Source organism: Empidonax traillii, unplaced genomic scaffold, assembly GCF_003031625.1.
Source record: "Empidonax traillii isolate 1590-97213 ecotype Southwest subspecies unplaced genomic scaffold, ASM303162v1 scaffold537:size946161, whole genome shotgun sequence".
Taxonomy (NCBI): domain Eukaryota; kingdom Metazoa; phylum Chordata; class Aves; order Passeriformes; family Tyrannidae; genus Empidonax; species Empidonax traillii.
Window position 1 is genome coordinate 530,975 of NW_020955730.1, and position 14,866 is coordinate 545,840.

Genomic DNA, 14,866 nt, shown 5'->3' on the forward strand with positions numbered 1-14,866 from the left:
CCCCACCCAAGCCCAGGGCACAGTTAGAGCGCCTGACAGATCAGCTCCTCTGCAGCCACCCAGCAGTGCTTGCTCTGCACTGAAGGTCTGAGGAGGAAAGACATGGATAAGGACTGTGCAAAGCACATTAGCTTCCTATTTGATTCCCCCCTTTCCAACTGCAGATTTCTCAGTACTTCTCAGCGCCCCCTTTTTTTGATGTGTAACAAAGCATTTCAGGTTAGAATGGGTTATTCAGCACCTCTGGAAAATACAGTCTCATTGTATACAGCTTGCTCTGAAAAATAAGACCTGAGTGCCACAAAAACATAAAATAAGATTTAAAAAAATTGTAGGTGTCATTTTTTGGGGCATACTTCCTGACACAAAGGAAGATGCAAGCAAATATTAGCATCATTCTACAGTGAGAGGGACTGGGTGAAGCATACCAGCTCAGACTAAAAATGAAATTTTGCTAAAGGGTAAGGGCCTTCCAGTACAGCTGATTATCAGCAGAAGAATTTAAGAAAAATCAGCATAGTGAGAGAAATGTATTACAAAAATGTTTGGCCTGACTGTGTAAATGTCTGTGAGTCATCAGGGATGCTACCCAGCAGGGAATTGTAAAGGAAGAACCTTCTTTACATCTCGGGCTGTTTTCAAGAGCTGTTGTTGATGGTACTTCCTCCTAGGCATTCCCAGGAGCTGTGTCTGTGTCTGCTTTGGTAAAGAGAGAAAAGATGGTGGATCCTGGTATTAGCAGGACCTTTTGCACATCCATCTTGGTATTTTCTTTGAAGTCTCGGGTAATGGTAAACTAGAGTCTCAGTAGAGATGATTCTTGCAACACAGGAAACACCTGTACGCTCTCCTCAAATTATTTCTCCATGTGACAAATGCACACCAGCTCTGCTGTGTCACAAGGCCTTTTCACTCTAAAAGTTAAGGTCAGGAGCGACATCACATAAAAGCAATGGATAAGGCAAAATCCTTCCCCTAAACCTTCCCTCCTTTCGCCTTCTACTCCATTCTGCCTTTCTGCTTTTTTTTCCCCTGTACTATTCAACCCACAGCTTGCCTTCCTAGAAGCATCAATCCATTGTTCCCTGTATTTATTTTTGTGTCTGTTCCTGAGTTGTCAAGGACCAGCAGATTCTTTTTTATTACCAGTGTGCACAGTGCAGAGGTCCAGCTACAAGCTGGTTTGCATTCAGAAGCTGTAGAAGTGATGTGATTTCTGCAACTTCTGAAACTTTTTCTTTAAATATGGTTATACAGCTGACACCTCTCTTCCTCATTTAATGAGAGCCTACTCTATTTCATGCACTGAAGTGTGCACTGTTGATATAAGCAGGCCCAGAGCTGGGAGAGAGGGCTCCTGTTCCCAGCCTTTCTACATCTTGCTGATTAGCTGCCCTCTCAGTGCCTCGCTTCCTTCAGCTGTGCAACAGCACTCACAAAACTGTATAAAGTGATTTAAGATTCTTGGTGAAGAACATGACATGAAATCAGACAGCCAAAGCTGTTGGAGGAGTATTATACATGACTGTCACTCTGTGGAGAATTCTCCAATATTGTATTAGTATACACAAAGCAGCAGAAGTTTGTTCAAGGTTAGCATCTTCTACTCTTAAGCCTGGCTAGGATAGAATAACATCTTAGATAAGGAAATATTTGTGCAGTGTAATATCATTACTGTGGTCTTCTTCAGGTCTTGTCAAGATCCTGGCAGAAGTATTTGCAATAAGGCAAAAAAAAAAAAAAAAAAAGCAAGCAATTTCTCTTTTAACCAGTTATTAACCTTGAAACACTATATACTTACATGGAGGTAGTAAATGTCATACAAACAGGATCTCTTCTTCTGTTCTCTGAAATCAGGATGGCTTCTAATCATATAAGTGTTGCTATTTTATTAATAAGTGCTACTGTATATCTCTTAGTATTTTACAGAAAACTGATAGTAGGTGAATTACACAGTTGTAGAATTCCTTACAGATGGCTATATCAGCATTTCTGTAACTTTATCTTTTCTCAGAGCAAGCCTTAGAAACTAGTTTTGTAGGATGTAACAAATGTTGGATAATTCAGGAAGAGATTTATAAGCACTTAGACCTGTCAGTTACACTATCTTATTTTCTTGCTGATGAGTATGCCCAGCAAGACACTGAGGGGTTTTTTAATGAGAAACTCAAAGTGGCTTGGAATTGAAATCCTTCCAATTAAAAAAAAAAAAATAACTGTAATTCATTGCACTGAATCATGTAAACAACTTGATACCAGAAGCACTGCTCCTTAATCTGGTATCTGAATTTACTAGCAGATAGTTTCAATTTTGTTTGTAAAGTAACTGCAGTGCACATGCAGATTTAGGGTTCTGGATAGGGGCGGAAAGCAACTGCATCTCCACTCCACCTCATCCTGTAAAAAAAAGTTTTCCACCAAAGCAACAGGCTATATAAGATGCACAATAGTTGTACATGTTGTACATTTTATTAATCTGAAGCTGAGCCTTTTCATCTTTACACCATTTTACCTCCAGGTCCTGTAACAGCCTTGCACTGGGTCAGACACATGTTTTCCAAAGAATGCCCCAGAAAGCACTGTGTGGGTGGTATTATAATTCTGGATATTCCTACAATGGAGCAGTGTGTCTGTGTAATGGGATTGGGAGTTTTGCTTTGGAGAGTTAATGTGAATGCCAAATGATAAATAAAATGCAGAAATGAGAAGAAAGCCCCGAAGAGTGGGAAGCATCATAGTAAGTCAACGTTTCTCTTTCTAACTGTGGGTCCTGTGAAGTCTGCAGAAAGGGTTTATGGGTGAGACATGACCAGCAGAGAGCACGAAGCATTGTTGCTAAGAGCAGATCACCAGAACCCTGCAGAATCACAGAACTCACGGCTATTCAATGTTTAAGTTAATAACTCATAGACCCTTGTGATATTCAGAAGCATTTGGCAAACATCTAATATTACTGGACTGTTTAAAGATGTTTGCAGGTCACATTTACAAGTGGATGTCTGTTATGCAGTATTATTAACACCTCTTTTTGGTGGTGTTGGCACACTAACCCCTTCCCACTGTATACCAGAAAACTGTATTCCATTCACAGATAGCTGACTCCATCCTCTAATTTTTCATGCATGCAGGCTGTAGCAGAATATCTCTTTAGGAGATCTTTTTGTTATCCTGTGTACAAATCATTATGGGTGCTTGATAATCAAAGAAAATCTTACTAAACATACATTTTTTCAAATTATCTATATAAACAGCTATGTCACTCTTTTTTAAAGTTCAACCCATGTCTTCATCATATTGTTTGTATTACTGAAAGCCTTTTGTGTTCATAGCTATCTTCCTATTTCCCTTTAATCATAGTAGCCTCCACCACTTTTTCCAGCTGTTTAGAATTCATTGGGAAGAATTTACCTTGTTTTCTTAGTAGTTGTTTTCCAAGTGCCTCAACATGCTGCAGCATATTTTACAAACAGTAGAGGATTTTAAATTAATAATTCTTAGCAAGTGTCACTTTTAAACTAACTTCCTAGTATTATTCATTAAAAAGGCTACTGGTGACTAGACTTGCTCTAGTTTTACACAAACTTCTGAAACTAAATTTTACTTTTACATCCTGAATTTTTCACTTATATGTCTGAGTGCTGATTAAGCCCTTCTTGGGAGGGGTTATTGAGTCAAAGCTCAATATCCCAGTAGACGGGCCAATTACCTGAGATGCAGGAAGATGTCTCCATTCATTTTCATCCTCTTTTCATCAGAGATCACACAACTAGTTATATGCATTATGCTATTAATTTTTAAAATGGGATGAGTGTAGTTCGGCATCTCATTCGTACTCACATGCTTAAGTTTCAGCGTTGCTCAGCAGCCATAGAAGCAACAAATGTGCTCAGCATGTCTGAAAACCAGGCTATGTAGGTGCCTAGAAAATACAGAATCAAATAAGTATAGGCATCCTAACTGGAAAAAAATAACCTTTTTCTTTAAATTTACTGAATATGGTCAAAGTATTGGTTCCTAGCAGAAACAGAGCATATAACTTAATGGATCTCATGCTCATTCAGATGTGGCAGATCTGACATGCACATTTATGATGTCTGGCAAATGGAATTATTTTTCTACTTAAAAACTAAAATGTAGTTACTAATCAAGATATAGTCTGATTTTACACATTTGTCTCACTTTTTACATTCTAAAAAAGGTAGTAATATGTTCCCTAAATTTTGAGGAGAAACAGCTTGTAGTGTGAATAGTGACACGATGTATTTTTCTGATCATGTAAGCTTAGCTTAGGCCCTCCTAATTACATGAAGTTCCCTATTCTCACATAGCCCTGGGATAATTGGATTGTATGGCATTCCAAAGCCTTTGGGATGCTAAAATAATCATGCCTCAACCCTATAAACATAATTCTGCTTTGATGTTCTCACCACTAGCTGCTAGCTGAATAATTTCAATTCCCTTGTGATCAACTTTCATATGATAAGAGTGATAGCAATGATAAAGAGGATGAAAAAAGTTGCAAGACCCTTGACATGTGTTTTTAGTTCTTACAAAAAAAGGACATCAATTTATAGGAACTGATATGGAGCAGGCCATGCAATTAAAGCTTTTGGTCCCCGTTTCATTACTAAAGGAAAGTGGGGCTTGCACTGAATGGGGGGGGGGGAGCAGCCACAGGAACTGGTTGTGGCTCTCTGACTGAGATAAGTTTATGCTGTTCCCTTTGGCACATCATTGTCTTATAAATTCCTCAACGCTTTGTTCAAAGTACAGCTGTGTTTCAATAATAACTTATTCCTGTATAATTCCAGTTCGGTAGTTTTTATTACATACGTTGCTAACATTTTCACACGAGTACTCCAGCTGTACAGCAGTTCTTCTGCAGTCAGCACTAGCCTAAAAGCACGCCAGGAACTATCTGTATTAGGTTCCATGTTACCAAACTTTTGTATACTGAACTATGATACACCACTCCCATCTTACTTTCTCTTCATTCCACTGTTGTCCCAGCCCTGGAAAACTCACCACTTTTATGCCAACTTAGCCTCAATTTACTGCCACAAGATTTTGCTGTTGTTCCTATTTACACACGATATTATAAATGTAATGGCCAGTCTCTTCGCGAACGAAGAACCGGGGAAGGTCTTTCCACCTCCCAGCCTGCGCATTGGATTTTTTTAGGTGAGACACAGTGTGCACGGAACTGAGCCCACCCTTTAATCCTGAGGTTCATCTGCCGGGGCCAAGCACGCTTGGACGGTGGCAGCGAGGTCCTCAGGACGTAGATGGATTGCCTTACAGGGCTAGCGAGCTCCATCTGCCCGGGGAGTGTCCTAACCGGGAATTGAACCCAGATCTCAGCGTTGACAACGCTGTGGTTTAGCCACTGCACCACCAGGGACACTCACACGATATTATACCAGTACCAAGTTTTGCAAGAGCTGTCGGTCTCCAGATAGGAAGTCTGAGCCCGCTCGTTCTTTTCCAGTGTGGTTGGGTAATATGGTGTTCATCACAGGACAGGACTAATGATACCAGCTCTACTGAATCAGCACATGCAAGCAGGCACAAGGAATATTTCCTCTCTTTCGCTGTGTCAGTATCCTGGAGTCCAGACCAGAAACATCACCTGGGGATCTGTCTTTGAGATTATCCCAAGAAAAGTATATGGGCTGCAGTGAATTGCATCCATTGGGTTGTGGGTCAGGGATCAACACAGAAACATCAAGCAGGGTTTTTATTGATTAAGTCTGTGCCCAGAGAACGACTGACTACATCTTCTGAGGTGAATCATTCCCACTTATAGCAGAAACCACAGTTCAGAATTTCAAGTCACTTTGGAGACTATTTGCTACTCAGTTCTTGATTACATGTAAGTATAGCCATAGCTAAACTCCTACAAATACCAGATAAAAATAAACAGGAAACAAAAGCAAGCTTACTTTTCAGTCAGAGAGAACTCTCATGCAACTTTCTAGCCTTGTTTAGCATGTGTATATGTGTGTGCAGGGGGGATAAGCAATTGTGGAGCACATCAGCATCCTTCAACATGTGGACCACTGCTCAGGAGGCTCTAAGGTGGATTGATGACATTGGTCTTTATGTGTATTTTCAATCAGGCTTTATGTCCAGATCTCAAGAGGTAAGGACACAGTGCTCCAATCCACTGTGCTACTGGGCACCTTAGCAGTGTTCTCCTGAGCCCTTCTCTTGGATTGCCTGCTGTATACCTCTTATTCTATTGACATTAGGCTCTACCCTCAGGCCTCTTCTTGGGTTTTTTTGTTTGTTTCTTTGCTTTTAACCATTTCAAAAATCGTTTTGCTGAACTATTCAGGCTGCTCATTTGCACTTTAAGAATTACCTTTAGCCACTTTTGTGAGGGAAAGGACATAGAAGAAAACAAACAACCTAATGAAACAAATTCAGAAGATGTATGTGAAGTGAGTGTGTAAGATTGTTCGGGAAACTGAGAAAATCTTATTTGCAGTTGCCATTTAATAAATTCGTAGCTGGGAAGATTATTTCACTGGTGAGTTTAGAGAGCCACTGCAGTCTATGATCACTAGAGATTGCAGGGAAAATTTTGCATGACTGTTAGGATTTCAGGATATTTTCATAGACATTAATCCCAAGCAATTTAATCCTTTGCTGTAAACACTGACTGCAAGCTGAAAATTTGGAGTCTAAATGTATTCTGCCCTTTCTAGTTCCTTGTAGTTCTTTTGAGGAGGAGGCTAATGTCTGTGCTCTGTTCTTAGAAATCATTTGTTTCAAGAGTTGAGATTTCCATTCAGTGAATCATTTCGGGTAACAGCTCTCTTGTGCTCGTTTTGATAATAGTGGTTTAGGGTTTTTTCCTTTTCAAGTTTCATTTTAGTTAGAGCACAGTTCCATCTGACCACCAAAGTAATTGGAAACAAACAAAAAAAGTTTAGTAGCACTTTTAACTTATCTACCCAGCCTTTCCTCTATAGATGCTCATTAAGAGAGTTTTCACCTTCTTTGTACTGCACAGAAGTAAAGAAGGTGATGGAACATATTATCTGTTATCCAAGTTGAAGACAGGAATGCAGAAAAATGTATCAAGAATATTTTATTCTCGAGAATGATTTATTTTAAAACAAGTGAATGTTGAGTGATAAATGAAGGTTTAAGTATCAATATTAGGAATTAAATGCTCTTATCCACATTGTCCTAATATTCAGACACTTTGCAATTATTGAGAGTTTTCTTTTTGTAGAAGCAAATACTTTCTTATATGAAGGCTTTGGTCCACAAAGCCTCTGGTCCACTTCTTCTGCCAGGAAAAGCCTTCTGCTGACAGTTTTTGCTGTGGTTGTGGAAGTCATAATGTCAGTAGAAGAATTCCTTTTGCATCTCTTAATCATGTCTCCGTTATGGACAATCTGCTTATACAGCATGGCTGTTTTGACAAGCAAAGAGCTCTACTGGTGTAGTTATGCCCCTACACGCTGCAGCAGAGCACATCTATCCCCGATACAATTTACATCAGCAAAACTGTACTTTTGCCAGGGTGGCTTGTCTGAATAACACAAGTTGCACTAGTCAAAGTATGGTTCTGACTGCGTAAGTCTGAACATTCACTGCTTTTGGTATCGTAGCTCAGTTTTTACCTCAGTTGTAAATCACATCCCTTTGTACATCTGACCAGTGTGAGTATGCCTGCACAACGTTATGGCATAGACCTGTCCCAGCACAATTTTTCTTCTGGTTTGAGGAGGAACAAAGCTCAATTTAAGCAGGTACAAAAGCATAAGTGACTCTCTTCATGCTCATTTACCTGAGCTCTACCATTTTCTTCTGCTTCCCCCTTGATTCTTTGCCTACTGCATTTACTGGCTGTTTTTTTCCTGGTAGTTCAGTTCCTCTCTACTCTTCCCAAATCCTGTCACTGCAGCCTCCCCCGAGTAATGTTAATCTCTGCCCTTGAAAATTTTCCTGCTTTTTCCTTCCCTGCAGGGTAACTGCTTCCTTGCATACTTTCTTTATGACTGCTGCCTCACTTCCTATTTCTTCACTTCTCTGCTGCTTGCTGGCCCTCTCTGCCTATTTTCTGCTGCTTTGTGGGTGCATCTCAAAGCACTGTCTACCATATTTTCCCTGGGCTGTTTGGGGTTTCCTTCTTCCCACCCCCTTTTCTTGCCCTCTTTAGGCTAAAATTAGCTGTGGCATGAAGTTAAGGAAAAGAAAAACCAAACATGCAGGCTGGAAAAAATCATCCCAATAGCAAAACCTGCAAGAGTATGGACCAAGCTCTCAACACTAGCTGTCAAATCCTCCATAACTGAGGATACTTAAAACTGAACCAAGACAGTAGAGAACAGTAAACTGCATAGAAAAATACTGTGGCAGCCTCAGGGAATGAACAGCAGGCATTTTCCATTTCTAGCCTATAACACCAAAAGATAGTAGGTGATGCTTCAGCTGGATATTGCTGCCTTCCTTTAGCTCTGATGTCTGCGCTGGTACTACTGCAGCCCTCTGAACAACTAAACATCATGAAGCTGCTGTTAACATGAGCATTTATTTGTGAGAGATTTCAGAGTCCACTCTCCCTAGCAAATGGAATAGGGGGAAGCACACAGCTGGCTTACTACTTGCCTTCAGGAGGGAAAATAATCACATTTAAGCCAACAATCAATTAGGTGTGAGAGGCTGGGGTGGTCAGTAAGAATAAAACATGTCATGTTCAGTACCAAATCAGAAGCTGGGCATTAAAAAGTAACTTCTTTTTGCACACCTGTGTTTACCTGGGCAACAATGCAGGGTTTTAAAACAAGTGAAAGTATTGCAGCGGGTGGTTTTGCTTACTATTGTTCTTTTTCCTGCTCTGTCTCTCCATAGACACTTTTGCACATGGGTTATACAACCTGTTTCTGAGGCGCACATTAGTGATCACAGAACTGCTCGAGAATGTAAATGCCAAACATGTGCCCGCTAGTTTTTTCATGCTATGTTTTTAAACAGTCTGAGGAATAAGTAGGCTGTGCCGTTCCAAAATTTGCTAAGTAATTAAATCTGCAGGGGGAAATCTTACTTACTTGTATTCATTTAAAACATACTATTTTTAAATCCTCCTCTTTTAAGAGTTTTCATTACTAAAACTGTAATAACACACTTTTGTGCCTCTGGTGTTTCTTTTGGTTACAAAGCTGTTTATCAGCTGATTATCCCCTTTAACCATTCTCTACAGTTATGACTGTATATCTTGAAAGAATAGGTTTAGGTTGGTGAACCTCCCCAAAAAACCTTTAGAAGCATTGGTTATTGCTACAATAGTACGGGGGAATAATTTATGCTACTTTTCACATCCTGAAAATCAGAGCTGGGGAAAGGGACTAGTTCATCAAGCTTGTCCAGTCCCAGCAGCAGGGCTGCTCTGCATTGCATCCATCGGCTGGAGACTCCCACAGTGAAAGGAGAGGAGATAGGACCAGCAATTAGTGTAGCCAGAGACTTTAGGCAGTTCTGCAACATGCCCTACAGACTGTGATCTGGGCGGGGAGGAAAAAGTGGTGTGGGTTTCAGAAATACCGTCTCCGTATTTCCAGATGAGTCCTTAATCAAAAGGTAGTCTTGGCTGGTTAGGTGAGTCAGCTCAAGGTCAGTTTTCCACTACTGAAATGTCTCAGAGCAAACAGGGAGCAAATACTTATACTTGATCTTTTATTTTTGCTGTTTATTATCACTAAATGTCTACTAAGAAGAGTCACACAGCAGAGTGGCTGACTTTGTGCCTGAAGAACTATTCTGGTATTTGGGGAGAAATACTGGTTTTAATTCCAACCTTGCGACTACCAGGCTGCTAAGTGAAGGAAATTGCTTAAGCACACTGGGATACCTCAGCTTTTCTTTCACTCTGTGAAGGCTAATGTTAAGATAAATTTGGACTGAAACTTCGGCCTTGACTTTCTGATCATCCAAAGCTGCCCTTGGATATAGTGGGTGGGGTTGCTGCAGGAGCAAGTTCCACCACTCCCTCGCTCCCCAGCAGCCCGATTTCCAGAGGCCAAGGTACTTGAGCACAATTGTGCATCACATTTCCCTATGTGGGGAAAACGGGAATGCTGTATGATGCTCTGTCATCAGACAAATGCTCTGAGAGAGTTTGCAGATGGTCTTGTGTGATGTGCTTTTCTGTGTGGTTTTCCCATACACAGATTCACCAAGTTTAATTGTCCAAGAAATTTATAGGAAATATATTTAGTTGAACTTTTTCCCTTTTATTCTGTGTAATTACCCTGCCTCTGTGGTGGTCACACTTCTCGGTTCTGCATTAGTGTTTAAGGGATTTTTGATCCAAGAAACCTGTGTCTCAGCTGAAGGAAAAAAACCCTCTAAAGCAAAGCAAAAGCCCAACCCATGGGAAGACTCAGCAGTAGCATGTTTGTTCATTTAAAGAAATAACTGGTTGAAACATAAAGGAAATTCAAGCATTTCTTTTGGTCTTAGGTTTTATAAGGTTTTATTTCTCAAAGCCCTCAGGGCTGTATTCTCTGATCCTCCAAGAAGGCTTTGCCCTGCATTAGTATGTCATCTGAGTTCTGCCTCTTGACACGAGTGAGGACATCAGGAAAAGGATGGCAGCGAGAGGACTCCGTATGCTGCACAGGCAGGCATAAGCTCAGGCAGGGCATGGGGCATCCGATGCCTCTGACATCCTCTGTGGCTGGACAGCCACACTGCAGGGCGAGGGAGCTGAGGCCTGGCAGCTGCCCTCACCCAGCAGTCAGGAGGTGTTAAAAAGTCAGGGTCCAGCCCTGCCTCTTACAGCATATGAAATACTCCTGGTTAGTCAGAGAACTGCCTCACTCTGAACTGTTTTGGCTGAAAGGGATGTTTAAGTTTACAAGAAATTAAAGTAACTCCTAAATACCATGATCTAAGGCAGAGAACACTGATAATGTCAAATAAGATGGGGGAAGGGGAAAGATTTTCTAGCTAACCTTTAACTCCTCTTTTAATGCCAATGTGAGCTTTAGTCTCCATGCTTTAAGACATCCTCAAATTGCGGCCTTCATATAAGCTACACATCCTGTTTTTCTTCTCTCCTTGAATACCTTTAATCAGCATCTCTGATATTTGACTTGTGGGTGGGGGCTGAATTGTCCTTTTCTTGGGACCACAGCAGGTGGCTTTTATGTCACCAACAAGGCTGTGTCACCCAGTGGTGTTAATGAATTTGATAACACACTGAACACCTTCAAAAAACTATTGTTTTTATTTCTACTATCGCTCATCGTATTTAACATCACAGTGTAGGATGAGAGAGCTATGCAAGGGTTGTATAGAAGCTAGAGAAAGTCTTGCCCTGGTGTTTACCATCACTATTAAGTACTGATATCACAATACCCAGAAACTGGATATTGTATAGAAACTGACTAGTCCTAGCAGAAAAAAGACGTATTACTTAAACTGTCACAGCATGGTCAGAGGAGATGGGATAAACCACAGTAATGCAGATGGTAGAAACTGCAGTGATGAGAATAGCTGTATCATGTAAGCCACGTAGTAACATTCTGGGAGAGTAATTTTATTCATAAAAGTGGGTTTTATTATACAAAAAGTATCTCTACCTTCTCATTCACTCTAATAAATAACAATAAAAAAAAACCATTTGCCCCCAAATTTCACATTCAGTATTGGACCACAATGTTTTTTTACCTCCCTGATGCATTATAATAAGTTCAAATGACAGAAAGTTGGAAAACTGAGTTGTTTTAATTTCTTTTGCCTTGCAATAGCCCAGAATTATAATTAATTCCTAAACTATTAAAAGACATAACATTTTTTTACTATTTCATAAACCCTGGTAGTTAATTGGGTTTTTTAGTTATTACATTACCCTTTTGCATTGTTGGGGGATATTGTGTGGGTTTTTTTTTTAAATTTCTAGCATTAATGTAATATGGTATGTACTGGTTCACCCTTCATTACATCTTTCTTAAAGAACAGGGATGTTGAAAACATAAACACAATTTAAAAATTATCTGCATATTTTCTCCAAGTACTAAAATCCTAATTTTTTTCCAATGTGAGCTTTACATTTTCTCATTTCTAGAGCAGATGCTGAATTGAAAAACACTTGTTCTTCTATTCCACCTATCTGCTTGCTAAACTTCCCACATCGAAGGCTCTTCAGCACCTTCGAAGTTAGAAAACAGATCAAGGGTGGATGAGAATCTTCACGCAGAGGTGGTCCAAAATGCCTCCAAGACTAGAGATATTAGCCAGAGGTCAATGACACGTGTTGCTAACCTCCAAATACGATTACCCATACAGGAATTTTCACCAGTTTCAATTGCAGCCACTTATGTAAATGGCTGTGCAAACCAGGCCCAGTCTCCATGAGATGTGTGTGCTATGCAGGCTTAAATCACAGCAGTTTTCCAAGGCGAATAATATGTTTTAAGGACTGAGCCTGAGACTGACAAACTGCTCAGGTTTTTGTTTAATAGGATGCCTGACCACAAGAGATACTGAAGTGAAGATGTAAGCTGGCTATAAAGCTGTTGAATTTACCAGCAGTTCTGCCGCTGCAGGTTGGCAGGTACAATGGGAATAGAGATGAAAAGGTTAAAGATGCTTCGAGATCATTTTTTTTTTTAATGGCTTCCCTTGACTGTTTTTGGTAAAATAAGAACCTTAGAACAATGAGAATGTGCTTTCTAATGTTTGTGGCTCATACTGTGGGGTAAAGTATGATATTGCTGTTCTGTCAATCAGCCACTCCATTTTAACAGTATTAAAATTTGTCTACAAAGTTCATGTCTAATACTGCACAAAACTCAGGTGACAAAAATTCAGCCTGCAGAAACCACCACAACACACACAAGCAGGTTAGAGCTGCAGTTTCATTTCTGAATGCACACACGTGTGCGCCTTTCAGTTTTGCAGTTTTGGCTTTTCCAGGTTCCAGCTCACCACACCTGCAGGCATTTTACTTAGGAGTCCAGAAGGGAAGAGAGCTATTCCTGGCATGAAGCACAGCTCATCTCTTTGAGACAGGACCTCTGTATTCCTGACTTGTATGCCTTTATCCAGTACTTGAAAAGAATGTTGCAAACGAAGTTCGTCATGACATTTTACAGGTAACAGACTGTTTCTGAAATTAGTAGGTTGAGGTCTTACTGCCACATACCTGCAATTTAGCCTTCTTCTCTATGTGAATCCCTTTTCAATGAGGAGACAGGATACCATATAAGCTGATACAAGCCTTTTGCTCAGAGGTCAGGACTTGATTTCTTTAAAAAAAAACAGGCAGAGACTTTAGGTTCCACCTCACCAATAACAGCTTTAAAAGGCCTAGCTTTAGTAGCTTTAGACATAGCATAAAGTGTAAACTGGTAACTGGTTCCTGCTATACTCATTAGGACACTCCTCAGAAGCAGGGTTGGTTTAATTTTTTTTCCCCATCGAGCTTTCAGAATGGAGTGCTGACAACTATTTTGTTTTTATGTACTGTTATTATTTGTCACACAACTTTAAATGGGTACTGTCTTTAAAGTGAAAACCCCACGACTCTGGACACGCCTCTCCATCACTATGTTGAGTCTTCTACACCTTTGAACTTCCACTGCAGGGAAAGTGGAGGAAGGACCGTGCATGCAGTGCCGTGCACAGCGCCTGTGCAGCGTGTAACTACCTGTGCTTGCAAGCAGCCGCATCTTGCCTTTGATTAGGAACAGCATTTGGACCTCCTGTTCCTATGCTGATGTTCAAGGTCCTCTTAAATTTCATGTCCTTTAGGTTCCGTCAGCTGGATGAATGACTGACCCCAGCTGAGACCCAAATAGCGCAAGGACGAAAAGTTTCTGAGGAAACAAACAAACACAACCAGAAGCCGACTTCTGCCGGCGGAGCAGCGGGCTGCTGCCTGCGGACGCTGTACCTGGTGAGGCACCGGGCTGGGAAGAGGAGGACGCACAGACATTTCCACGGGCAGCGGAATCCCTTAAAGCCGGCAGCGCGACACCGCCACCGGCGGCTCCGGATGCGCTCCAGCCCCGAGCCGGGGAGAGCCGCCGGCTGCGGGGGACACGCACGCTCTGCCCGGAGCGTGGCCGCCGGCCGGGCCGGGCTGGGCCGGGCAGGGCAGGCCCGGCTGGGAGAGCCCCGGGAGAGCCCCGCGGGCGCGGCCGCCGGAGCAGCGGGAGGGCGCGGGGCGCCGCGTGGCACCTGGCCGCCCCCCCTCCCCCGCTCCCCCCGCGCCTGCCCGGGGCATCCCGCTGCTGCGCTGCCGGGCGCAGGAGGGAAGGAGAGAGAGAGGGAGGAAGAAGCGGGGGGGGAGGAAAGTTGTTGCTCACTCCTCTCCTTGGAGGCGCCCCTCCCTCCCCGCGACCAGGGCGAGTTAGAGATGCTATTTGCAACAGGCTGCTGCCGCTGCCTCGGTAGCGCGTCCCCGGGAGAGGAGCCGGAGCGACACGTGATGTGTCTCCTTATCAGGGTGCGCGGGGCAGCGCGGGGGCGGGCAGGGGGCGGGGGCGCCCGCGGAGCGCGGCGCGGCGGGGTCCCTAACCGTGCCCATCTCTCCCCTCCAGGGAGGCGCGGAGGACGGGAAGTTAGCGCGGAGTTGATGAACTTTGCACATCCACAGAAACGCCATTTTGATTCCTTTTTCCGGAACAAGTTTGCGGCTCACTCCCGTGCGCGCTCCCCCCGGCGCGTCCCCGCGCCCCCCCGGCGGCCCATCCTCCCGGCATGTCGCGGCGCAAGCAGCCCAGCCCCAGCAAAGTCCGGCGTAAGTACCGCGGGGCTGCCCGGCCGCCGCGCTCCCTCACAAAGGGCAGGAGCGTGCCTTAACTCCGGAGGGATCTATTTTTTTTTTTTTCCCTCTTCTTTT

General features: G+C 42.6%; 1 protein-coding gene across 1 annotated transcript in view; it reads left to right on the forward strand.

The window, feature by feature from the left end:
• Positions 1-14,569: 14,569 nt before the first annotated feature.
• Positions 14,570-14,866, forward strand: part of RREB1 (ras responsive element binding protein 1) — a 123,094-nt gene continuing 122,797 nt past the window's right edge. Inside the window, exon 1 of the mRNA XM_027897357.1 lies at positions 14,570-14,764. Coding sequence (XP_027753158.1) covers positions 14,725-14,764 — 40 coding nt within the window. The 5' untranslated portion in view covers positions 14,570-14,724. The remainder of the gene's footprint in view (positions 14,765-14,866) is intronic.